We start from the raw sequence: 27,017 nt of genomic DNA on the forward strand, positions 1-27,017 counted from the left end.
AAGAGAGCAGCACAATTATCTGGGATAAGACCTGGCAAGATATACACCTTTTATACTAATGCACAAATTAATGTATGCATCCCAGAGTGGCAAATTTTATTAGTCATGGCTCCAAATTTTACACATGGGTCTCCATTAAAGATAACCAGACTATTACATAATTGGCGATGGGTTCTTGAAGAAAAGATTTCTAAAGTTCCTCTTAAAGGACCAACTATCTTTACAGATGCATCCAAACATAATATTTGTGCTGTATATTCTTGTGACTTAACTATAAAGAGAGTAATCAGAACTCCTTTTCAATCCACTCAGCAGAATGAATTATATGCAATCATTCTAGTTCTTACTTATTATTCAAGAGATATAAATATAATATCTGATTCGGCCTACTCAGTAGGTGTGATCCAAAGAATTGCCATAGCCCAAATAAAATTTGTAACCTCTAATATATATCAGCTCTTTAAGGAACTTTAAGAACTAGTGAGAAAGCATCCAGGTAAGATTTATATCTTGCATGTCCACTCTCATAGTGGACTTCCAGGTCCTATTTTTGATGGTAATTCAAAGACAGATAGCTTTCTAACCATGTTGGCCAATACTCCTTTATTTCAGGAAGCCCAAGAATCTCATTTTAAATATCATTAGGCTGCTCGAGCTTTACGTTTACAATTTGGAATAACAAGAGAAGAAGCTAGAAGCATAGTAAAAGCCTATATAACTTGCCTTCCTTTCAATGCTCCTACACTGCCACCAGGGAAGAACCCTCGTGGTTTGAGACCCAATGAAGTTTGGCAGATGGATGTGTCCCATTATAAATCTTTTGGTTCCCCTGTCTTTTATCCATGTTGTGGTAGACACCTTTTCAGGATTCACTTTTGCAGTACTAGCAGCAAAAGAGACAGCCTGAGTGGTCATTGAATTCCTTATCCAAGTATTTGTAATTATGGATGTGCCACAAGTAATTAAAACAGATAATGGACCTCCATATACTTCTAAACATTTTGCACACTTTTGTGCACAGTATAAGATTTTATACACCACTAGCATATCTTTTAATCCTCAAGGATAGGAAATAGTAGAGAGGAGAAACAGAGACATCAAGATGTTCCTCCAAAAACAAAAGTAAGGGGGAGCCACAGGTAACCCTAGAGAACTTTTAAATCTAACTCTTTATACTAATAACTTCTTGATTTTTGACAAAGGTGCACTGGCTTGGGCAGACAGGTTTTATAACCTTTATAATCTTTATAACTTTTTATAATCTTTAGATAATCTCCAGGTGATGTGGAGAGACCCAGAGAGTGGTGAATGGAAGGGACCAGAAAGGTTAACTGCTTGGGGGAGAGGGTTTGCTTGTATCTCCACAGATGGAGAAGGAATCAGATGGGTGCCAACGAGCCATATTCGCCTTGTCCATCAGAGAGAGACGGAGCAGACACTTGAAATGAAGGAGAAAACCCAAGAAACATCAGGTGATTCCATCGCTGACTGTGCCCACCACTGAAAGAGCCTGGCAGTTATGGCATTTGACTCATGGACATCAAAAATTGTTGGACTTGAAAACCCTCAGGAATCATTGGATTCTCTGAGACACGATAAGACTGTTGTAGGACTTGAAAACCCTCAGAAATCATTGGATTTTCTGAGAAATGATAAGACTGTTGCAGGACTTCAAAATCTGCTGGAATCATTGGATTCCCTAACACATAAAAAGACTGTTGCAGGACTTCAAAAACTTGAGGGGATCATTGGATTCCCTGACACGTGAAGCAATGGACAATAGATTAGTTCTGGACTATCTCTTGGCTGCTGAAGAAGGCGTATGTGTGACTCTTGTTTACATACTCTCCTTCTAGGACTTCTGGAAATCTTTACAATACCATGTTGATTCATATTCTTTGTTATATCACTACTTGTATGTACAGTTCATGTTTGTTATACCACATTGAGCCTGCACCAGCTGTGGGGAGAGTCATCACTAATAGCTTATGCATTATTGCTATGTGCTTGTGCAATACCTCCCATGCTGATGGGTTTGTGTATACCTGTTTCTAATAAGACCCTTCAGCCCAGAAACTCACTAGCAATCCCCACTTCCCTTTGGTGCTTTTCATCTCCCTTCCTGAGAAGTTGGGGGGGACGTGATCACCTCCTTTTCAGTGTTTTCACTTCCTTTCCTAAGAAATCAGGGAGGGCGTGATCACCTTCTTTTTGGGGTTCTCACCTCCCTGAGAAGTCAGGGATGGCTTGACCACCTGTGTTCTAAAACAAAAGAAAGCAGGACATGTAATGGGTTTGAAACTCTGAGTCGATGCACTGAGGTCAGGACAGCCGAGCACTTAAGGCTAATTACCGATTGGACAATACTCTATGAGCATATGCTTGGAAAATAGCCCTTCCCACTATCCTGTGCTGGCTCAATGATTAGTGTATTCAGAGAATTGTAGGAGGGACTAGGGAGTGGAGTAAGACTAGCCAGAGTCATTTTGGTGGTAGAAGAGGGAGAAGGAAGGTCAAGGAGATTCTGCTTCCATCCAATTTAATCCTACTTCTAAAGATCAAGAATAAAGACTAAAGACTTTTGATTATCCTGACTCTGGCTGATTCTAAGGTATCCAGGGTGTTAACGTGGTCATCACAGATGGTAATCATGAAAACAATTGGCAAACATATTGAAGGAGGACTTGGAGAAAACAGATGCAGATGCTTACAGCAGCTTACCTTGAAGGATGATGACATTGAATGGAGAGTAGTCTTCTATTGATCTGAGCTGACTATTTTGTTTTAGAGTTTAGAGAGTGTTTAGAGTTTTAGGGTACATGACACAACTGTGTCCAATTGTATACAGGGGCTGATTAAGTCCTCCTTCAATATGTTTGCCAATTGTTTTCATGATTACCATCTGTGATGACCACGTTAACACCCTGGATACCTTAGAATTTTATTTGTATAATTTCACATTAAATGATTCTCAAAAATAAATTATTTATGATTGTTAAAAAAAAGTAAAGAAAAAAACCAAATCAATGGGAGGAATATTCAATGTTTGTGTCTAGTACATGGGTAATTCTTGATTTATTTGGCAATCAACTCTTTAACAGGAAAGGTGTTTTGTTTTGTTTTTTAGGAGATTATTAAGGTCAGCTTCCTTATATACTTTTCACATTTGGTACCAAAATACTTCTCCTTTTTTCTTAGTGATAATACAAACAATAACTATATTTCCCAAATTCACAATGGTGAGAACAACTGAATTTAAATCCTGCAATTTAAAGTAATAACAACAAAGGAGAAACATCACAAATAATGTACTTTCTGTGGGATGTGAAAGTAGAACTTTGTGCAGAACTGATTCAAGATAATGACAAATAGTGACAAAGATTAATAGGGAAGTGAAAGAAAAAATATGACAGAGTATACCTTTTCAACATCTGCTTTCGTAACATTAATGTCAGCATCCATTTTTTCAAAATACTGTTGTGCTCTGTCAGCTTCTTTGCAATCTCTCTCAAATCGTCGTTTACTCTAGAAGCCAAAAAGAAAAGTACAAAGTTAATTATGAAACCATTACAAAGAAGCAAAATAAATTACTTAAAATTAAGCTCAATAAAGAGCACCTATGTCTAAAATAATTTGCTGAAATCAGTGTCATATACTTTCACTTAAAATGTGCATATATTTCAGTAACAAACAGGACAAATACTTGTTAAGAAAATATAATATTCATTGTACTCCTTTAGGACTCACCTTATCTTAGAACTATTTAAAAAAAATTCCATTAAAGTTGCTTTGAAAAAGTCGATGAATATATTTTTAAAGGTTTCACTTACTGATTCAAGTTGTTTCCAGCAAGTTTCAATGTGCTGTTGTGCCTTCCGACCATCATGGAAATGCTAGAAGGAGAAGAAATATAAATATGATAAAAATTCTCACATATGAAAATAAACTTATGGTTAAAATAAATTTAAGAATTCAAAATGAGAAAAAGAAAAACATAGTAAAGTGGATTAAGAATATTAGTTGAAGAAGACATGTTTCAGAATTTCCAATCCAACTATATATATATATATATACACACACACACACACACACACACACACACACACACATGGTTGGATTTAGCTGAAGTGCTAAACTTTTTAAAAATTTCCTTTCTGATTCTTTGTTATATAAGATAACTCTCTGAGTGGGGGAGAAAGTACTGGAAAATGAAGACAATATAAAAATAAGCTACCAACAAAAAGTTTGAAAAATAAAATTTTCATTCCAAAAAATAAGAATATATTTTATAAGTTATTTATACATTTGTAAAATACAAATAAAGTATAAACATTTTAATAAAAATTAATTTAGATTTTTTATTTATAAAAAATCTATATGTTATTAGTTCAGTTTGAGGACTGAATCTCACAATTTTGGAGGTCTATTCCAATCCTATCAGTTGTCAAGACAATTATATATCCCAGAAAAATAAAAAAATGCAAAGCCATCTCCAAAGTTTAGCAACAACTATATTGTAATCATCTTTTCCAATGATACTAAGATAAACAGTACAGTTAGTGCTAGCTGAAGATTTATAGTACCTAATGTGAAAATTATCTAATGCTTTTCACCTTAATAATCTTTTTTTTTTTTTTAATAAAGCAGCCTTTCTATTAGAATTGACTGCCAAATAAAACAAGAATTTCTCAGGCACTAGATACAAGCATTGAATATTCCCTTCAGTTAATTTGTTCTTCTTAATTTTTTTAAACAATCACAAGTAATTTATTTTTGAGAAGTATAAAAATAAAAATTTCTCCAGATATAAACTCAAATGGATAAGATAGTTTTTCAGAATAACAGAAAAAATTCCCCTGACTTTCTAAAGTCTGAAGAATTTCTACACAATGGTAAAAATAAGTGACGCAAAAGCACACTTCCTGTCATTTGAGAGTCACTTTATTGTAAGGTAAAGCACAGCATAGTAATTTTACCAACTAGAGTGTGGTAACAGCTTTACCAAAAAACAAACAAACAAACAAAACAAAACAAAAAAAACACTGTAAAGCTTTCTTTTTTTATTTTAATTTTTCACTTAATAGTATTGCTTTTTTTTTTCAATTACAAGTAAAGACAGTTTTCAACATTTACTTATTTGAAGATTCTGAGTTCCAAAATTTTTTCTCCCTCTTTTCTTCTCCTCTACTTCCCAAAGAGGGCAATCTGACTTAGTAAACCATAAACTTTTTATTAATTTAAGCATATTATTTGTAAAAGCTCTGTTTCCTCACAATGCCTGATTTTAAAAGTATTCTTGCATTTGTGATATTACTTACTTACAATTAGAAATCAATGAAAATTAATATCACACAGCATTAAGAATTGACATTGTGATTTTTGAGGTGTCAACTATGATCTCTGATAAATTTTGTAGAACAGTAAAGGAAAAAAGACAAGAAATTGTTAAATATTGTCCTGATGTGTAAAAAGATGAAAGAAGTGGATTGATCAAACTCTAAGTCAGTGACTTAGACTTTTTTTTACTAGCAAAATTCTTAATTTCATTAATAAAGGACAGTTCATGAGACATTAATACATTGCTGTTGGAGTTGTGAACTGATTCAACCATTCTGAAGACCAATTTGGATAGCTCAAAGGACTATCAAACTGTGCATACCCTTTGATCCAGCAGTGTCTTTACTGGGCCTGTATGCCAAGGAGATCAAAAGAAAAAAAAAAAAAAAAGAAAAGAAAAGGACCCACATGTGCAAAAATATTTGTAGCAGCCCTTTTTGTAATGGCAAAGAACTGAAATTGAGTAGATACCCATCAGGAATGGCTGAATAAGTTATGGCATATGAATGTAATGGAATATTATTATTCTATAAGAAACAATCAGCAAGATAATTTCAGAAAGGTTTGGAGAGACTTATATGAACTGATGATAAGTGAAGTAAATGGAAGCAAAAGAATATTGTATATAGCAACAAAAAGATTATGTCATGATCAACTGTGATGGACTTGGGTCTTTTCAATAATAAGATGATTCAGGCCAATTCCAAAAGACTTGGAAGAGAGAGAACCAATGCGCTATCTCCATCCAGAGAGATGACTATGGAGATTGAATGTGGATCACAACACAGTATTTTTACCTTTTTTGTTGTTGTTTGCTTGCTTGTTTTTTTCTTTTTCTTTCCCATTTTCCCCCCTTTTGATCTGATTTTTCTTGTGTGGCATGATAATGTAAAAATATATTTAGAAGAATTGCACGTTCAACACTGCTTGCTGTCTAAAGGAGGAGAGAGGTGGTGAAGAAGGGAGAAAATTTTGGAACACAAGATTTTGCAGGGGTGAATGTTGAAAACTATCTTTGCACATATTTTGAAAAATAAGCTTTTTATTATATTATTATATTATAAAAAAGGGGAGTTTACAGGCACTTAATAAGTATAAAAATGGTCATTAATAGCTAACACAGGTTCAACAAAAATTGAACAAATGACAGTATTTCCTTTTGGATACTGTTACAAAAATGGCAGATTTAAGGAGAGCCTTTGTTTTAATAACAAAGAAATATAGATGTGTGTACACACACACACACACACACACACACACACACACACCTCACCTAAAGGATAACATCTGCAACAAGGAAATGCCATAAATTATTCCAATAAATATGAGGAAGAGGAGATCAGGGACAGCCACAAAGCTGTCCCCTCTTTCCACTGTTATTAGACAAAATTCTGGAAATGCTAGTAATAGGAAATAATACATAAATTAACATATAAACATTGGAAAAGAGAGAGAAAAAAAATCATCTCTATTTGTAGATAACAAAATAATTATCATAAAAAAGCATGGCTAATATAGAAATTCAAACAACAGATTTAAACAATGTGACAAGAAACTAAATAAACATTGGTATTTCTATGCTATGTTGAGAAAAAAATCTAGAAAAATATAATAGAAAAGGAAATTTCATTAGAACTACCAAAACAATAAAATGTTTGTCTTTCAATTTACTGAGCCACAAACAAGACATATAATAAATTCATTGACAGAATATTTTAAATAAATAAAGTATTAAATAACACAATAATAAATAAAATAATTAAAATAAATGAAGGGATATTCCCATACCCAGGTTAGGAAAAAACAATATAATGGAAATGAGAACATTGTTTTACAGATTTGGTCTATACCACACTAACTACTAGTTATTTTATAGAACTTGCCAAAATATTGAAAAAAAAATGACAAAATTCATTCAGAGGTATACAAAGATCTACAATATCAAGGGAAATAATGAAAATGAAGTAGAAATGAAAAGAGAATAATAATTTGAAAATTCATATTATAAAAGTTTAATTATCAAAATTATGTGACATCAAAAAGAAAAAAAGGAAAGTCATCATTGAAACAAATTAAATAAATAATCAAATGAGATAATATTTCTAAAACACTTAGCATAGTTTCCAGCACAAAGTAGGCACTTGAGAAATGCTTCTTCCAATGTTCCAATGTTTTAAAAATATTTTGGGGGCAACTACATGGTGCAGTGGATAGAATACTGGTCTGAACTCAGGAGGACCTGAGTTCAAATCCAGCCTCAGACACTTACTAGTGTGTGGCCCTGGGCAAGTCACTTAACCCAATTGCCTCCCCCAAAAATATTCTGACAAAAATTTTAAAGTGCACAATAAGGTTTTTATTATTGATTTGCATTTATTAGTATTTTCCATTACTTTTTTAAGTTTAGAGAATCAATAAAATTAAAAAAAAAATCAAGTCCTGATTTGTAATGCTTACCAATTTCCAGTTTAAATATTCACACTGAAAAGTTAATAGCTAGTACATGTTGGTTCCTGCCTATCACTGGGAAGCATGCCCTATTTCATTAGAACTGCTGAAAAATCCAGAAAACATTTTGGCAAAAAACAAAAAGGTTTAAAATAGCACTGTCAACTACAACAAGTTCAAAAAGAACTCGTTAGCTGTTAGCTGAACTTAAATATAAAAGATATTTCATAATCTTACTACTGACTGTCATGAGCCCTTTGACCTAATCTAATTCCAGCTTGGGTCAGTTAGTCCTTCCTTAGGCAGTTTGATGTCCCCTTGCTTCTAAGAACTCATATACTGGTGCTGGACTTCGTGGAAACACTCAACCAGCTTAGCTCTGCTGCATTATTCAAACCATTAAAGCACAGATGATCCGCTAGCCTCAGACACCTGAAAGCAAGGATTACATTTGCCTGGACAGAAACATTATAAAGAAAAACAACTTTGAAAAACTTGAGAATTACAATCAGTGACGAAACAAGTGACCTATCTTATGACAGAGATAAAATAGACAGACATATGGTGCAAAAACATATATTTTTGAAGATCTCTGTGGATTCATTATTTTCGACTATGCTTATTACAAGGGCTATTGAGTTTTTTCCCATTTGTTTTTAATGCAAGTGAAGTATGAGGAAATAAGCAAGATTAGCAAGAGTGATGACAAAAATAAGGCCTCTGAAACATTTTTTTAATGCACGGAAAAAAACAGAAGTTTAAAAGGAAGCATAGATAAGCTGAACCATTTTGACAGTAACAGATAGAATTTATTTTCTTGTTTTATTGTTGCTTTTCCTTCATTCTCAAAGAGGACCATGATATCAGGGAGGTGATGCCACGAAAAACAAATAAGTTGGATTTATGTGAGGGAGGGCTGTAAAAAGCCACCAGTCTCACTTCCTTCTCCAGAGTCATCTGGATCCAGTGGCAAGATATAGATCAAGAAAACTAGAGATGGCACTGAAGACAGTGGGAGGCACCTTGCCTTTTCAAGCTAGGATCTTTTAATAATTTCAATCTGACTGAGGCTTCACACCCATTCATCCAACTTAGAACAGCCTCAGTGAGTAGAGCTGCCCTACTACAGATCCAACTTAACTGGTTAGTTGAGCAACACAATTCTTTCTTTTTTTTTTTTTGGTTCTTTGGTTTTTTTCTACATACCATTATGAGTTGGTGCTCTGCCAAAAGGAATGTAACTATTTTTTGATTCCTGAAACCTCCCAAGATGTCTTGAGATTTACTTTTAAGATATCTTTCTTAAAGACCATGCCTTCAACTCAAACCACTTGAGATCTCATTGACTGCTCAACAACAGGTCCAATATTATACCCTACTTGGTCATAGTTTGGGCCCAGATTGACTTAAAGTGAATGTAAATAGCAATTGTTTCTGTTCTGGCTGGAAACCCAAAGGGTCTTCCCCTCCCAGACTGGATTTTTTTTTTTAACTGGGTAAAAAAGACCATTCTAAGCTCCAAATATTACCTATTCTTAATCGAAAAATGAGTGTGGGCTGAGTTAAACTGAAACCAGTTAAAAGACCTTAGTTTATATCCATACCCAGAAAAAGAACTGATTGTGTCTGAATAGAGCCTGAAGCACACTTTTTTCTTAAGGGTTATTTTTTTGAGGGGGGGAAATCTATGTTTTCTTTTATAACATGACTTTTATGTAAATACTTTACACAATTTCACATGAGCCTTCTCAATGTGGAAGGATGTGGGGAGGAAGGGGGAGAATCTGAAACTCAAAACTTTAAAGACAAATGTAAAAAAATTGCTTTACATGTAACTGGGGGAAAATATATATGTATATTTATAATACATATATATGTATGTATGCATATATGGGGAGAGAGACAGACAGACAGACATAGAGAGACAGACCTTAGCTTAAAAAGTCTCCTACTGCATCCAGAGCCATCTCCAATTATCCTGATCTATATTTTGCCACTGGATCCACATGGCTCTGGAGGAGAAAGTGAGACTGATGACTTTACACTGTCTACCCTCACTTAAATACAACTTATTTGCATGTCATGGCCTCACCTCCCTGATATCATGGTCCTCTTTGAGAACAAAGGACAGACAACTGCTGTGAGTAGGGCTGCCCCACTGGGGACCCACTGAACTGGCCAATTGGGCAACAGAACCCTTTCTTCTTCTTCCCTATTTCTCCCTCCCCCTCAATACTCTTACCTGTAAGAGTTCTGCCCAAAGAATTAATTTTATACATTATTTTTTTTATTATAGCTTTTTATTGACAAAACATATGCATGGGTAATTTTTCAACATTGACACTTGCAAAAACTTCTGTTCCAACTTTTCCCTTCCTTCCCTTCACCCCCTCCCTTGGATGGCAGATAGTCCCATACATATTAAATATGTTAAAGTATATTGTACATTATTTTAAAAGCAAGTAGAATGAAATGGAAATTTATGATTTCATACAAAACGCTCATATTCTAGTGTGTCTATGGAAATGCTCAATTTTTGTGCTTTAATTTTAGAATAAAAGAAAATAAAGAGAGATAAACCAAATACATTTTTTAGTGAGATTGAACTAATTGAATTTAGAAAAAGATGCAATTTTGTTTTTTAAAAGTGACCAAAATAGGGGCAGCTAGGTGGTGCAGTGGATAGAGTACCAGTCCTGACGTCTGGAGGACCTGAGTTCAAATTTGATTTCAGACACTTAACACTTCCTCGCTGTGTGACACTGGGCAAGTCACTTAACTCCAATTGCCTCAGGAAAAAAAAAAAAAAAAAGTGACAAAAATAAGAATGTCCATTTTTTACCACAATTATTCAAAAATGTATTAGAAATGCTAGCTATAGCAGTAAGACAAGAAAATGAAATCAAAGAACAATGAGCAACAAAAAACCAAAACTATCATTCTTTGCAGACAATATGATGATATACTTAAAGAATCTTGGAGAATTAACTTAAAATACTAATTTAAGAAATTAACAACTTTAACAAAGTTGCAGTTTACAAAATGAAAACATATAGATCATCAGCATTTCTATAATTACCAACACAGTCCAGCAAGAAGAGACAAAGAGAAATTCTATCTAAAAAAACTACAGACAATATAAGATACCTGGGAGTCTATCTGTCAATACAAATTCAAGAACTATAAGAACACAATTACAAAACACTTTCCAAATAAAGTCAGATCTAAGCAAATGAAGAAATATTAATTGTTCACAAATTGAGTTAGTACAATTAAAATGACAGTTCCACCTAAATCTATTTATTCACTGCCACATCAAACTACAAAAATCATTTTAAAGAATTGCAAAACGTATTTAGAAGAGCAATCACTGAAAAAATGTGAATAGCACAAAGAGATTATACCTTATTTTGTTGCAGAAATTATAAACTATAATTCTCTTAACATAGCTTAAACTACAATACAGTTTTAGTCTGCTGTCTCAAATGCTAACTTACATTGACCTTGCAGTCCAATAAAATCTATGCATGCACCATTCATCCTGTTTGCATTAAAAAAAATTGACTTCACAAATGTAGGATCTCAAACTACCTCATCCTTATTAAATATCATCTTGTTAAATTCAGCACCTCCATGCTCATGAAATCTCAAATTCCTTTCTCATCAAAAATGGGTGTCATTCCATCTCTTCCTCTGCCTTGAATTCTAAACCCTGTGCTTAATTATCTCCTTGACCTCTAATACCTCAAACTCTCAATTCTTTCCCGGGCCATTAACTCTACACTGGCTACACTCTCCTCTCTTCTTCATCTTGACCTTTTAGTGACCCAATTCAACTCTGTTCTGTCCATCTTTCCTTGAATCCCTTGTATCATCATCATATTGCTAATCTGACCCTGCCAAGCTTCAACCTTAGATTATTCCCACCATCTACTGTGGACTTTGCTTCTACCCAAATAAGAACTTAATAAAGCTGAAAAAACATGAAAACTGTGTTCATTGGATCCACTACAAATTTATATCACATAACTCCAACTGGATCTTCACAATGGCAAAGCAGTCCTTTTAGATGTCCCTACCTAATTCATTAACCTCTTCATCAGAGTAGTTCTTCCAATCTTTCTGTATCCTAACCTCTATTCCAGAGACCCCATTGAGTTTCTTTTGCTGGATCTGTTCACCTAGGTCAAGTCTGCTAAAGATGGGTATCCCCCAGGGTCTCAAAGGCTCTCTCCTGGGTCCTCTTATCTTTTCACAATTTATTATTTTATTATTTAATCTCATCAACTTCATGGTTATAATTGTTTTCTATATGCTAATGATTCTCAAATCTACTTATTCATCTCTAATCTTTTTCCTAACTTTCAATCTCACATCTTCAAGTACTTTTTGGACAACTCAAATTGGATGATGCATTTGAGTTACCTTAAATGCAACATATCTAAAACTGAAGTCATTATCTTCCTATTTCCAAATTCCCTACTCCCAATTCAGAACTTTTCCATTACCATTAAGAACAAGATTATCCTTGAAGTCACTCCATCACACAATATTTCATCATCATTCTTGATTTCTCACTCTCTTACCCTGTAATATACAAATCCATAAACTGAGTGTTGTTGCTTTTACCTTAACAACTATTGAATATATATCTTCTCTCTGACACTGCCACTACTCTGGTTCAGATCTTTATCATGGTCACACCTGGATTTTTGCCATAGCTAGCTACTTAGTCTCCCTGACGCAGGTTTCTCTCAATCTAGTACATCCTCCACTCAACTGCCAAATGAACTTCTTAAAACAGGGAGCTAACCATGACAACTCCTGCACACATTCAATAAACTCCAATGGCTCCCTTTCACCTCAGTCAAATACAAAATTCTCTTGTGTTGCATTCAAAGTCTTTCACAACGTAGCCCCCACCTACTTTTCCAGTCTTCTTAAAACTTACTCCTTTCAATATATTTTATTCACATAAAATACTCCATCTCCAGACACTATCTGGAATTCTCTTTTTTATCTCTACTTCCTGGATATATTGGCTTCCCTTCAAGTCTTAGCTAAGAAAAACTTTCTACAAGAAACCTTTTGTGATTCCCATTAAGATTAGTGCCTTCTCCCTATTTATTATCCCCAATTTATCCTGTACATATCTTGTTTTAAAATATTGGTTTTCATGATATTTCTCCCATTATTGTGACATCCTTGAAGCAGAGATGATTTCTTGCTTTTCTTTGTATCCCTAGCACTTAATACAGTGCCTGGCATGTAATAAGTATTTAACAAATATTCTTTGATCTATAGATTCTACCACTAGGCATATCCTCAAGGAAATCAATGAAAGGCCTCAAATAAACTAAAATATTTATTACTAATTTTTTTGTAGTTGTCAAAAATTGAATGCCCATTTATTAGACAGTGACTAAGTAAATTAAGACACATGAACAGAATGGAATATTACTATGAAATGAATATATTGAAGCATGTATAGAAAATGAAGTAAGCAATATATACAACATCAACAACCATGGAAACAAAGAAAAGCAGTAGTACAACAATAAAAATGAAATGATAAAATTATAATGAAAAAAGTTTGTCCTTAAAGAACTGAAGAGAATACATCTCTCTACTTTCTTTGTAGAGATGAGGGATCAAAGGCATGGATCCCTTCTTGCCTTCAACAATACTTCTTACAGTGTCAAACTTTGAATATGATAAATAGCTTTAATTTAAAATAGCTTTAATGTACTTTCTTCTTCATTTTCTTCATAATAAGGGATGGCCTTCTCAGGATGGGAGAGGACAAACACAGTGGGAAATAAAAGTGATGTAAAAAAAAAAAAAAGAAATCAATTACTTAAAAAATTATCTTCAAAAAAGTGACAAATGTCAAATCCTTTGACATAAAGATCACAATACCAGATATATACCTCATGAACGTCTAAGGCAGAAAATAAAATAAGATCTTATATACTCTAAAACATTCATAGCAGCACTTTTGTGGTAGCAGAGAGCAGGAAACAAAACATATCCATCAATAGGAGGAATAGTTAAACAAACTATGGTACATAAAAAAAACTGAAAATACAACAATGAAATCCAAACCAGAACATTCTAATTTTAATGATCAAATTTGTTCCCAAAGAAGAGATGAATTCATAAAAAGAAAAAAGAAAATTGAAGAAGAAATAGGAAAATGCAACTCCCTTCCTTCTTTACAGAGATGGTTTTATGGGATTAGAACATTATGTATATTATCATAACAAACTAAGTTGATTAATTAGCCTACACTGCATTTCCCCTGCTTTTCTGTTGTTGCTATTTTGTTGCTCTTGTTTCATGAACTGCTTCACTGAGTGGCAGGATTTTAGAAAAAAAAAGATATTTGGAAATGAAGTTAAAAAGAGATAAGTACAAAAATCTTTAAATGAAATATACTGTAAAATTGCACTATATAGGTATATGGAATGCTTTAAAATGAATATTTTCAAAAGAATTAATTCGTAAGTCACCAGTGTTGTGCTGAGTGGTATGACTTCTTTTAGGAGAGTGTTTTGAGAACTAGAACCAAATTCTGGTTCTCCTTCTAGATCTTTAAGTTACTGCACCTTGATCATCAGATAATATGCCAATCACATTGGATTGAGTTGATTAAAAGAGATCCTAATCATAAGAAGTTAGGGTTTGACTACATAATTTATCATGGATGCTTTTAGTCCTTGATCCTATACATTTCTGTCTCCTAAAAGAATAGCTAATATTAGCAAATGAAATTTCATTTCTATCAAAGAATGAATATAGAAGTAAAATATATATGTAAAGATGTGAAATCATTTCTAGATTTTCTACATTACAATTTGTCCAGTCCATGCATAAATTGATTATATCAAGTAGCATTAGTGCAAGTAATTTGGCTTTCTGCTAAAGTTTAATTAAATGTTTCACATTAAAATACTTTCTATTTTTTCATATTAATTTTTTTTTGTATTTGTCTTGTACATATTTAAATGTGTACTTTCTTTCCTGTTAAGAGTTGAAAATTTGCCAAAACTTGTTAAAATTAGAGTTACAAATAGGGAATGTTTCATTCACTGAATCTATCACCAGTGCGCAGTACCGTCCCTGGCAGGTTATTTCATAAATATGTATTTATTAATAAAACATAATAAGTATGTTTTTGAAATTCTGTATGGACCAACTCATTCATGTTTGCATTAAAATGTGGTGAATTTGTAGACTATATTAAATTTGGTAAATTTACTGCATTTTTATTTTTATTTATTTTTATTTTTTTAATTTTTTTTATTTAATAGCCTTTTATTTACAGGATATATACATGGGTAACTTTACAGCATTAACAATTGCCAAACCTCTTGTTCCAATTTTTCACCTCTTACCCCCCCACCCCCTCCCCTAAATGTCAGGATGACCAGTAGATGTTAAAATATATTAAAATATAACTTAGATACACAATAAGTATACATGAACAAAACATTATTTTGCTGTACAAAAAGAATCACACTCTGAATTATTGTACAATTAGCTTGTGAAGGAAATCAAAAATGCAGGTGGGCATAAATATAGGGATTGGGAATTCAATGTAATGGTTTTTAGTCATCTCCCCAGAGTTCTTTTTCTGGGTATAGCTAGTTCAGTTCATTACTGCTCCATTAGAAATGATTTGGTTGATCTCGTTGCTGAGGATGGCCTGATCCATCAGAACTGGTCATCATCTAGTATTGTTGTAGAAGTATATAATGATCTCCTGGTCCTGCTCATTTCACTCAGCATCAGTTCGTGTAAGTCTCTCCAGGCCTTTCTGAAATCATCCTGTTGGTCATTTCTTACAGAACAGTAATATTCCATAATTTTCATATACCACAATTTATTCAGCCATTCTCCAACTGATGGACATCCATTCAGTTTCCAGTTTCTAGCCACTACAAAAAGGGCTGCCACAAACATTCGTGCACATACAGGTCCCTTTCCCTTCTTTATAATCTCTTTGGGATATAATCCCAGTATTTACTGCATTTTTAACAGTGCCCTGGACAGTTTTGTAACAAATATGCTGCTGGTTAATATTTCACTTGCAAATTATTATTTGCCATTAAGTATTATACATTTTAGAAATTAATTATTCCTCATAAAATTATTAATTTTGTGTTTTAAATTAAGGGCTGAAGAAAGATTAACAATATCTGTCAAAATCTATTTTAAATTCTAGTTGCCAAAAATCTGATCACTGATTGTATCCATTGTAAAAAAAAAAAAAAAAAAAAAAAAAAAAAAGTTCAGTGTTTTGCCAACTAAAAAAAGCACCAAGTCATTATAAGATAAAATTAAGATGACATATTATTCTCCCAACTCTATCAGTATGTCATAATGACTAAAAATTGAAATAAAAAAATGACTAATAAAGATTTTAAGAACCTGCTTTTTAAATTCATCTCTTTTTAACACTAGGTTCTACTTCTAGATTTACTTGTCAAAATACCCTCTCATTTTCAACTAACACTTGTCATATTTAGAATATATCATAATTATAAAAGAAACATCAGATGGGAATAAGAACATTTATTTTTGAGTTAAATGATTTAGGTTCTCTTCTACTTGCTACCTGTATGATACTGTTTTTGTAAGTCAAATATTAACTTCTATGGGATTCTTATTTCCCCATCTATAAAATTAGAGCACTCATTTGTCTAGTCCTTTAGGATTTTAATGTCAGAATTACAGCTTTCAAAACAATCCATTTAATATAATTTTTTTTATTACAAAAAAAAAACAATGAGCCTGCAAATATAATAATGTCTGATTAGTAATTCTTAAATTCAATCATTTGGGTACTGTAGAAAGTATTCAACTTTATAGTTGGAGAAAGAGAAGCAGAAATAAGTTTAAATTGCCTACTCAATGATATACGTTAATCAAATTCTGACGTCAAATGGAATTTCATTCTTCTTATCCTTCCCTTCTTTCCTCTTGAACATATAAAAAATCAAATAAGACCATACTATTTTTTGCTCTGAGAATAACTTTCTCAGTGAATCAACTATTTAAGTATCTTTAAAATTTTCCAGATGAAATGGTATTGTTCTAACTTTATTTCACTGGATTTGGAGAAATTTCATGCAAAAACATGAGCCAGTAATTTTGGAAATTCCACCTTTCTTTTCTGACATAAAATCTTCAAAGGTTTTTTCTTTGATGGTTACAGAGTAAAATTCAAAAGTTACACAGGAAAGGTCAATTGTTCAAGACCTTCCAAAATCCAGTGTCATTAGTATCCTTTCCAGTTTTCTACCAAGACATTTTCTCAGTTATAAATAAGCCCTGTACTTTTCTTCCTCCATCCATATCTTTGTTCATGTTGTTGCTTCTTCTTAGAATATCTATACACTTCCTCGGCTTCCACTTAAAGCTTAACTTAAATTTCATTTAATTATATGAAGCCTTTCTTAAATTTCCTATGTTTACAATTTCCTCCTTCAAATCTCATACTTTTTTGTATCTTCATTTATGTCTTCTACATTATAATTGTGTGAATATGGCACCTTTACTAATTCCTCCTCTACATCCTGCCTTAGCATCTATCACAGAGCTTTACATATAATAAATGTATTTTTAAATGTTTATTGAACTAAACTGATTTTAAACTATGAAAAATTATGTACAAAAAGATATGGAAGGGGAAACAAGTTTTCATTGGATAACATTAAAAAGTGCAAAAATATCGGGAAAATTTTAAGACTTATTAAAACATAACATTCATTGAGCAATTAGCTACAAATATATATCACAGTTATATTTTTCTTAAGGTTATTAGTATACCTATGTTTAATTTCTCTTACTTCTTAAATGTCTGCTGTTACCAGTGATTATGACATTTATATTTAGAAATGAGATTCTATTATAAGTTATCAGACCAAAGTAACAATTCTGTGAAAATAATGCTACTTTTGCTTATAAAACAATCACATTATTCCTTCAATCTAAAGAATTTTAGCCCACAACATTAGCAAGTTCAAAATATGAACCAACATGCAAGAAAAAAAGATATTAAATAGTATAGCTGTATACTTAAACTTGGAAGTAAAAAAAAAAAAAACCTGTCAATATGAAAAGGTAGTTTCACAGATATATTACCAGTATGGTATGAATACAAAGCTATCTTTTTAAATTAACATGAATCTATTTTCTCTCTCATCTCCCTCCCTCCCTCCAAAAGGAAAAACAATTCCTCTGGAAATAAATGTGTATGATGAAGCAAAAACAAAAAACAAAAAAACCTCTCTCATATTGGCCATCTAGCAATGAGTTCATCATCTCTCTATGCAGCTTTAATTATATATTTATTTCCCTGAGGACATTGAAAAAAGCCACTGAAAATCATATCTAGTTCAAAACCACACTTTCTAGTAAGAATCTCAAAAACACTACCACTACTACCACTACTACCACTACTACCACCACTACTACTACTACTACTACTACTACTACTACTACTACTACTAGCTAGCATTCATGTAGTGTGCCAACAGTATGCTAAGCCTTTTACAACTATTTTCTCATTTGCTCCTGACAACAATCCTGAAATGTAGATGCTAGCTAATATTATCTTCATCTTACCAATAAGTAAATAAACAGAGTAAACAGAGGTTAAGTGACTTGTCTGGGTCACACAGTTAGTAAATATTTGAAGCTGAATTTGAACTCAGCTCCTCCTGATGCCAGGGCCAATATTCTATCCACTGCACCATCTAATTATCCAATAAGAGATTTGGGCAAATTAAGTGACTTGATCATGGTCACATAACTATTTTGTACCAAATGCAACATCAAGTCCAAGTTTTCCTTACCCAGAAGTTGACTCTTTACCTAGTAAAAAACACAGCCTCTTGTTTAATTTATATCATTAATTCATTTACATAAATCAAATAAACATATCAAGTATCAAGAATCACAATCTAATGGGATATTATTTATTTTTTTATTTATTACATGTTTCATGGGTAGATTCTCTATGAAGGACATAGGAAAGGTTATGAACAAGAATTTCACAAGATAGAAAGATGTGAAAAGTTACCATCTGCTTGAATAAAAGAAGAACTGACAATAAATAGCTATATGAACAAAAAGCTGGGAATATATTAGAGGGCAGTAAAATGGTATTTCATTTGGAGACTAATCTAAAAAAAGTCCTCATTTAAATCCTAGCTCTGTCACTTACTACTTGTGCAGTGACAAATCATTTTACCTTTCTGGCTCTCAGTTTTCTCATCTGTAAAATTAGAAGACTGTTCCTTTTTACCTATGTAGTGCTAAGTGAGTCATTAATAATGAATAAGACTAAAGATAAGACAGACAATCTTAGCTATCAGAGACCAAGAAGGGAGGACAATCAAGAATTAAGTCATCAAGAATACACAAAACTTAAAATAATAAGCTTATATTAACATAGTACTTTAAGATTCCAAAATACTTTATATATTGTACCTTTCACAAACTTTACAATTCTGTAACAATTATCATTATAGCCATTTTAAAGAACCAGAGGCTCCAGGAAGTTAAGTGATATGAACAAATTAATTTGGCTTATAAAAAGTAGAACCTTGAACAAGAATTTCAATCTTTTGATTCAACGTCTGGTGTTTTTTCAATAGCATCTTTGCATTTGAGTTTAAAGTTTCTCTTGTTTTTCTATCTTATTACTGTTGCCAGAAACAGAACTTAACTACTTATTAAAATAAATATAGAAATCTGACTAAAATTCTAACTGTATACATATAGAAAGGCTGGCCAACAGGGACAGATAAAACTGTATTCACACCAAGCTTAATCTACTGTAAAAGCCAAATGAAGGTATAATACTTTGCAAGTCCAAGGAAAGAATAGGAAGCAGAGAACTAGTCCAATTCAAGTATTTAGATTTTTTGTTTTTTTTATCATAGATAGTAATCATGCATTATTTTGAATCTCATCTTACTGTTATAGTTAGTTTCCATACAAAAGTGACTTGGACTGAGAATATAACTGAGCAATTACTGCTGTTTGCATCAGTGCTCTGACAAACATAAATTTCTGTTTTCAAATCATTCACAAAGAATTCATTGTAATCATTTATTACCCTCAAATTGGACTTGTCAGCACCCTTTACTAAATGTACCCTAAACCATGCACTAGAGTTCAGGTTCTATAGTAAGATTACAAAAGAAGAATACTGGCTAAGTCAATAATAATAATATAATTAATTTAAAAATTAACTAACTAAAGTAAAAGCTAACATTTATACAAATATGTTGTTCCTTTTTTAAAATATGTTTTTCTACTGACTGTGCCCCAAGGCAGATTCACTGCACATGGAAATCCTATTACTTTCCATCCCCTCCAGAATTAGTGAAAGCCTTCAGAAAGAAGTGTAAAGGTTGTAAAAAGTGAAATCTAAGACTTTATTGGGTAACATGAAATTAGAAGGGATAAATGTAAAATATCAACAAGTGATAGAGATCATTTATAATCTCTCTTCAATCACTTTTACTTCACTTTAACTTTTATAGAAAATTTAATCCATTTAACACTTAATCATGCAGATTACTTATTTTTGCGTAGATCTGTCATAAACATAATAAAGCTGAGTTACGAAAACTCATTCCACCAATACAGATCAGCAACTCAACTGCAATTTATAAAAAGACTCCTGTGTTACAATGAAGAATGTGACTTGGCCAGTATCATAGACCTAACACATATCAGAGTAGGACTTATATTTTTATTGAACTAGTACCAAGGGCAGCCATATTCATATGTCATGATACTTATTATTACTATCTTTTTAATATCTTTCTTATTTCCTCAAATACTTGAAAAACAAAAACTTTTATGATTTGCCCTATAATTTGTACCTATTTTGTCATATTCCTTACCCATTATTTTCATATTGGCAACTATCTCTAATTTAAGTGTTATCCAATTCTAGAATCCCATTACCTGATTACAAACTTTATCATTTGAAAGAAATGGCTAATTACCGATTTTCTTTCTTGCTTTAGTTCCTGTACATATCGAGTTAATTCCACAGTAATCTGTGAGGTCATGTTCTCTGAAATAACTTCATGTTGCCCTGCATAATCATTCATTTCATTCAAAGTGGAAATGAAAGCTTTACATGATGTATACCTGTAAAGTACACAGAAAGAGAAGTTTGTATTACTGCATTTAGTTATACAAAGCCACAGATCTCTTCCATCATCCCATATTGCTAGCTACTCGGAATATTAATTAAAATAAGTTAATTTGCAAGAGTTCCCAAAAGGGATTCAGACAAATCATTAAACATTTTCATTAAAATAACTCCTAATTTAATTACAGATTTTAAAAAAATGCCTTAGTGGTTGTACTGACTTAAATAAAGCTGAAGTATTCTGCTTAATGGATGATTTTTTCATAGTTAAGACAATTTCATCACTTCTTATCTAACTCAAGTAAAAGAACTTCTGTGGTAAGAATTGGTGACATTTTTTAAAAAGTCTCTTATTTCTACCAAATACTATATGAGTGATATGGACACTTTCCAGTTGAGGAACACAGGTATTATATTAAGAACATTATGATTACAAATATTAATAATCTCCATTCTTTAGAAAATGCTAGGTTATATATTACATGTATTCCTAATTGTATTAATATAACTGGAAAATGGGAATAGAATGAATCCCTTTTATCTTTTTTGGGGGGCTTTAATAGTATCCAAAACAATGTGTTAAATGACCAGCTGAGAAAAATTCCCTCTATTTTGTTGTTTGTCCTTTATAAAATAAATAGCTATATTTTCTCTCTTTTAAAAATTTATTTTTAAAAAGCTTTTTATTTTCAAAATATATGCATAGTTTTCAACATTCATCCTTGCAAAACTGCTTCAAATTTTTTTCTCCCACCCCTTCTCTTAAGACTACAAGTAATTCAATATATATTAAACAATATAAATTCAATATATATAATCAATTCTTCTATATATATTTCCATAATTATCATGTTGCATAACAAATTTCAACAGCTATAATTTCTCTTCAGTCCTTTAAAATAAGGAGAAATTAAGCCTATCTTGCGGGTGCCTGCTTCCTCTCCCTTCTACAAGATAATCATCATCAATGTTTGTAGACAATTGATAATAAACATACTTGTATTCTTCTTCTTCCTTTGAATTCTTTTTGGGTTGATATTTCTTTGAAAGATTCCTAAAATAAAATAAAAAAATTATTTATCCCAAGGAAACAAAATTCTTGTTATAAATACAAGCAATTCTGAGAATGAAATAGACTTTGGATTCATCTATTTGAAGGTGAATCAAGCAACTGAACTAGCATATTTACTGTGCACCAAGTTCTGGATTAGTTACTGGACATACATACAAAAAATTAAAAAAGAAATATGGTTAAAGCTCTAAAGGACTAAGAGGTGGGGAAAGACATGTACAGAAATGAAGCAAAGTAAAACAAAAATATCTATCTATGGACTTAATTCCCATTTATTATTAAAAGATATAAGATTCTCACTTAACAAGTGTGGTAAAGAATCAAGGTACTACTTACTCAGTATTTTCTAAACTTAAGAAAATCAATGCTCCTTTTCCAAAACAAGAAAAATGAAGCGTTATATAGCACCGGCGTATTATTTTCAAGAATGTTACAATATACTGATTACCTAATAAATGATTAATCTTATAGGAGAACTGAAATGTTAATGAGGGCAGATGAGGAAAAGTATTAGTGAGGTAAAAACAATAATCTCTATTCCCAAGGAATTCATATTCTAGTTAAGTAAGACAAAACATTAAAGATGGTCAGTTACATGGTAGATGGATGTGCTTAGTGGCAGTGTGAACAAGATCCAAGGTTCAACAAGATACCACAGAGTGTACTATCAGGTCATATGGCTATGAATGGGCCTGAAGATATAGTAACAAGAGAGATGATCCTTTATCTTTTTTTTTTTTTTTTTTTTTTCTAAGGCAATTGGGGTTAAGTGACTTGCCCAGTGTCACACAGCTAGGAAGTGTTAAGTGACTAAACCAAATTTGAACTCAGCCCATGACTTCAGGGCTGGTGCCCTATTCACTGCACTACCTAGCTGCCCTCAATTGTCCTTTATCTTAACACAAGTTTTGGAGAAAGCTCCTGTTCACCGAAGCAGAATGAGCAGATATGCCTCATACTTCTATTTTTATTGATTTTGCAGGCACTGATCCATGGTTGCTGAGCAGGGAAGGGCGTACTTGAGGGAAGAACTAGAACAAGAACTCTGGAATCCTTTCCAAGGGGTTGAGATAAAGGGTCACCAGAAAACTGGAAGAGCTTAAGGACTCCATGAGAAGGATCTACTGGACACAACCTGGTAGGCTGGGTAGGGTTAGTGGTAATAAGGGCAATGGAAAAGCTCCACTGATGCCAGCCTGCTCAGGCAAGGCCCTATGGTAGCTACCACTAGTTTTTTTCCTTAATTAAGTAATGATTATGCAAGTCTAACCTTATTATCGTCTATGACAAGGTAGAAATGCAATAGAAGGAAATACAATAGGCATAGAAAGCCTGAATTTCTGGAAAGTATTTGATAAAATCTCTCATGCTAGCCATGTATATTTCATATATGTGTGTATATGTATGTATAACACATATAAATTGTTTTTTATTCAGAGACTAATTACATATACATAATTTATGTATGTCCATTTAAATGGAATAAAAACTGATTAAATTCCCAAGTACAAAATGGTGATATGCATCTAAACAACATTTCAAAGCAGAGAGATGTTTGCAGCTTTTACAGAAATGGTAGGAGTCAAACAATGTAACACAGAACCTAAAAATCTAATGGATTTTAGGCTACATTGAAAGGTTCCATGTCTAGAAAAAAAGAAATAGTTACAATTTATCCTCCTCTGATAAGCCCACACATTTGTGTTCAATTCTAGATACTACATTTTAGGAAGAACATTGATAAACCAGAACATCAAGCCTGGGACAACAAGAATGGTAAAGGGCTTTAGAATTATGCTGTACGATCACTGATTGATAGAAGTGAAGATATCTAATATGAAACATAGTTGTTGGTGTTTTGTTTTGTTTTTTTGGGGGGGAGGGGGAAATCTTCCTTGAAGCTCAACACCTAATCCATTTCTCAATGATTAAAGAACCCATCCTGTCATGCCTACCCCTTGACGTAAGACTTCAGTGATTTTGAACTTCTGACTGCCATTGTTCAAACTTCATTCTCTATCCACCATTTACCACTACTACCTTTTTCTTACCCTCCTCAATTCAACACAATTGATGTCATTCTACAGCTACACATCTCTTCTGTGCTCTTTGAACTGTCTACCCCATAAGTAATAAACTAGTTTCCAACTTACATCTTTTCCTTTCTCATTCTCTTCCATCTTCTTGAACAGATTAAGACCTGACTGTCTTCTGATGACACATATTCTCTATCCAGGGAAATGCATTCTTTCTAACAATGATTCCTCCTTCTCTCATATTCCCAACTCCAACTCACTGGTTATGGTGGGAAAATTTGAAACTGTTTATTCCTTACTGAGATTGCCAGGCTATGTTACTACCATCATTTGTTCAGTTACCTCTCTTCCTCTAAAGTTTATTCAATCCATATTTAACTCAATCAAAATTATCTAGCTAGCTAGCACCAGAACTTCTTTGTTCCTCAATGACCTCCAATGTCAAATCTCCAACTGTCTATTAGAAACCACAAACTTGATGTCTCATAACCATTTCAAAATCAATATTTTTGGAAATGAACTCATTTATCTTTTCCTCAAAAGTCTTCCTGCTTCCCAATATTTCTATTACTGTTGAAGGGACCACCATCCTTCCAGGTACTGTAAGTTTACAATCTAAATGACATTTTCAATTACTTATTGTCTCTGACCTACCTTATCTAATCAATCAGTAGGTCCAGTCATTTCTACTTTTCTAACAACTCTCATGTATGTTCTTTCTCTTCTAATAGTGTCATTTCCACTGCCCTCAAGATCTCACTCTATAGCAAAAGATTACTAGGTTGATCTCCCTATCTCCCATCTTCTTTTCTCTATTTAGCTCTCAAAGCAATCTTTCTAAATAAAGCACAGATATAATCATGTCACTTGTCCTAAATATTCACTCAATAAATTTCAGCAGCTTAGTATTAACAGCAAGATCAAATATAAAATTCTGTTTGGCTTTTAAAGGTTTTCGTAATCCTGCCCCTTTCTACCTTTGCAAAAGTCTACCTACATTTTACTCATTCCCATATTCTTTAAGATCCAGTAACATTGGCCTCTTTACTGTTCCTCACACACTGCCACTCACTCTCCAGACTAAACATTTTTAATGTTTGTTTTCTCTTCTTAGGAATTCTCCTGCCTCACCTTTGCCTCCTGGCTTTCCTAGCTTTCAAGCTTTGACTAAAATTTTACCTTCTGCAAAAAGTCTATTAAACTCTTTAAATTTAGTGCTTTCCAACCAAAATTATCTTCAATATATCATGCTCATAGCATGGTACCTTAGTATTTTTTGTTAATTGGTTCCTAAAGACACAGCCAAGGCAAAAATGACAAGTACCAAATGAATTTTTTTGCTAAAGAGTACATCTCCTTACAGCAATTTATCACCAAGATAATATACTATGACCAAGTAAGATTTATACATGGAGGGAGGACTCTGGGAAGATGACCAAGTAGGCTGATAAATTTCAAGCTGTCTCGATTTCCCCCACAAATAGAACAAATTTGTGTCTGAGAACCAATATAGATTGGTGAAAAATCAAGAAGACTTGGGGCAGAACAGAGGTCCTCTAAATACAGCCCAAGATCAGAATAAAGACACCAAGCTGGGGATTAACATGTAGGAAATGCAAACACCTCCCAGCTAGCTCCAGAGAAAAATTAAATGGACAGCCTTGGGGTGAGTTGGGTGTGGCTGGAGCCTCCACAGGAACTACAGAGACTTTCAACTCCAGAATTGTTTGTGAACTTTGGGTTTGAGTCTGAAAAGGATGAGTGAACTTCTTTCTGCTGATAGGAAACTTCGGGCCCAGCTGTGTTGCTGAAACACGGCCCTGGGAGAGAAGGAATCAGCACCAGTGAGTGCACAGGCAGTGGGGCCTGGACACTGATGGCTGTGGGTACTTACAGGAGAGTGGAACTCTTGGTTTGGAGTTCATGGTCAGAGTGGAGAGCTGAAGGGAAGCTTTAGGAACATCCTCCCACCCCATGATTAAAGATGTTTATACCAATACCTCTTATTTTTAAAAAATGAATCATCAAAGAAAAAAGAACCATATCATTGAAACATAATATGGGAACAGGGAAGACCAAGGTTCATCTTCAAAAGAGGATACTTTAGTTAAAACAAAACAAAAAAAAAAAACCCTTCTACCTCAAAGATTTATACATGAAATGCAGGGTTGGTTCAATATCCAGAAAATTATCAGCATAATTAACCAATTCAATAACCAAACTAACAGAAATCATATGATATCTCAATACATACAGAAAAAGCATTTGACAAAATACAATACCCATTTTTATTAAAAAATATTAGAAAGCATAGGAATACATGGAGTTTTCCTTCAACTGAGAAGTAGCAACTATTTAAAATTATCAGCATTTTTCTAATGGGAATAAGCTAGAGGCATTCCCAATTAGATCAGGGGTGAAACAAGATTGACCATTATCACCACTACTATTAAATATTATATTAAAAATGTTAGCTTCAACAATAAGAGAAAAAAAAAGAAATTGAATGAATTAGAGTAGGTAATTAGGAAACAAAACTATCACTCTTTGCAAATGATATGATGGTATATATTTAAATGTTCAATAGTATTTTATTTTCCAAATACAAGTAAAGATAGTTTTCAACATTCTTTTTTGTAAGACTTTGTGTTCCACATTTTACTTCCTTCCCGTTTTATTTCCCTCACCCAAGACAGCAAGTAATCTGATATAGGTTTAATACATACAACTTTTCTTAAAATCATTTTTTTTATAATTATAACTTTACATTTTTCAAAATACAAATATGGTTTTCAATATTCACCTTGAAAAACCTTGTGTTCCAAATTTTTCTCCCTCCCTCTACCCCCTACCCCTAGACAGTAAGCAATCCAATACAGATTAAATGTGTAATTTTTCTAAATATATTTATAAATACATTTATGCTGGACAAGAAAAATCA

The 27,017-nt window shown here is 32.8% G+C and overlaps 1 protein-coding gene across 16 annotated transcripts in view; it reads right to left on the reverse strand.

Moving 5' to 3' along the window:
• FNBP1 (formin binding protein 1) overlaps positions 1-27,017 on the reverse strand; it is a 172,921-nt gene that overhangs the window by 71,636 nt on the left and 74,268 nt on the right. For all 16 annotated transcript variants that reach the window (XM_031954819.1, XM_031954820.1, XM_031954832.1 and 13 more), the window contains exons 3-6: positions 21,966-22,022; positions 20,817-20,964; positions 3,831-3,893; positions 3,421-3,525 (exon numbers count right to left, since the gene is read on the reverse strand). In XM_031954819.1, coding sequence (XP_031810679.1) covers positions 3,421-3,525; positions 3,831-3,893; positions 20,817-20,964; positions 21,966-22,022 — 373 coding nt within the window. The remainder of the gene's footprint in view (positions 1-3,420; positions 3,526-3,830; positions 3,894-20,816; positions 20,965-21,965; positions 22,023-27,017) is intronic.

This window comes from Sarcophilus harrisii, chromosome 2 (genome assembly GCF_902635505.1).
Source record: "Sarcophilus harrisii chromosome 2, mSarHar1.11, whole genome shotgun sequence".
NCBI lineage: Eukaryota > Metazoa > Chordata > Mammalia > Dasyuromorphia > Dasyuridae > Sarcophilus > Sarcophilus harrisii.